The sequence below is a fragment of the Ursus americanus genome, chromosome 36 (genome assembly GCF_024610735.1).
Source record: "Ursus americanus isolate L20-20 chromosome 36, mUrsAme1.1.p, whole genome shotgun sequence".
NCBI classification, from domain to species: domain Eukaryota; kingdom Metazoa; phylum Chordata; class Mammalia; order Carnivora; family Ursidae; genus Ursus; species Ursus americanus.
In genome coordinates, this window is record NC_142162.1 from 4,224,523 (window position 1) to 4,225,438 (window position 916).

General features: G+C 39.1%; 1 protein-coding gene across 1 annotated transcript; it reads left to right on the top strand.

The window, feature by feature from the left end:
• Positions 1-234: 234 nt before the first annotated feature.
• On the top strand, positions 235-480 carry CTXN2 (cortexin 2). The gene has a single exon (XM_045812160.2). It carries the CDS (start codon positions 235-237, stop codon positions 478-480), a length of 246 nt encoding a protein of 81 aa, XP_045668116.1.
• The last annotated feature ends 436 nt before the right edge of the window (positions 481-916 follow it).

Genomic DNA, 916 nt, shown 5'->3' on the forward strand with positions numbered 1-916 from the left:
TGACTACGATAGAAGTAGCATCTCCAATGCCAATTTGATCCTGATCCCTATCTGATGTTTCCACGTGTCTTTTGTGACTTAAGTCAAGAGGGTCTGAAACTGTCAGATTTTAGAAAACAATTAGCTGCTCAATACCATACATGAATAACACTAAACTGAGTCTAATTTTGTATCTAGGCCAAGAGGTGACTCCAGCAGGAATTCTGAAGAGCCGGAATGATGTGACAGTGAATAATGAGTAGTACTTACTGTGGCAACTCTTCAGCTAAGATGAGTGTCAACGAAGTATCAGCTTTTTCATTGACTCTGGAGCAAAAAACTGGCTTTGCTTTTGTTGGGATTTTGTGTATCTTCTTGGGACTTCTTATTATCAGATGCTTCAAAATCCTGCTAGACCCGTATAGTAGCATGCCTTCCTCTACGTGGGAAGATGAAGTTGAAGAGTTTGATAAAGGGACATTTGAATATGCACTTGCGTGAGAGTTCCACCTTGATGGTTTTTAGGGTTATGTCACTGGGACATATGGAAGATACGATTGTAATTTCCTTGAGCATGCTGGAAGAGGCTCATTTCATTCAGTAAATTCAATAAATATGTGTGGTTGGACAAGTCATCTAATCTGTATGGACTTCAGTGAGGAGGCTAATCAGAGAATTTTTAATGTCCCTTTCAATTCTAGTGCCCTATGAACTCTGTGAACGTATCTGGAAACCCAGAGATCTGGGATGAATGAAGATTTAAGATGTCATGAGAAGTTTTTCAGTTTAGGAATATAAACTCTTGTGATTTGAATTCTAATGTTGACTTAGTCAAGAACTAGCTTTACGACCTAGAAAGCTAGCTAAGGGGCACCTTTCCACATCTGCAAAACAAGGATAAAGAAACCTATCCTGCATATTTTACAGGGATGTTGAG

What these genes read in the sequence shown, in the direction of transcription:
- CTXN2 (XM_045812160.2), top strand. Translation starts at nt 235, where the DNA reads ATGAGTAGTACTTACTGTGGCAACTCTTCAGCTAAGATGAGTGTCAAC.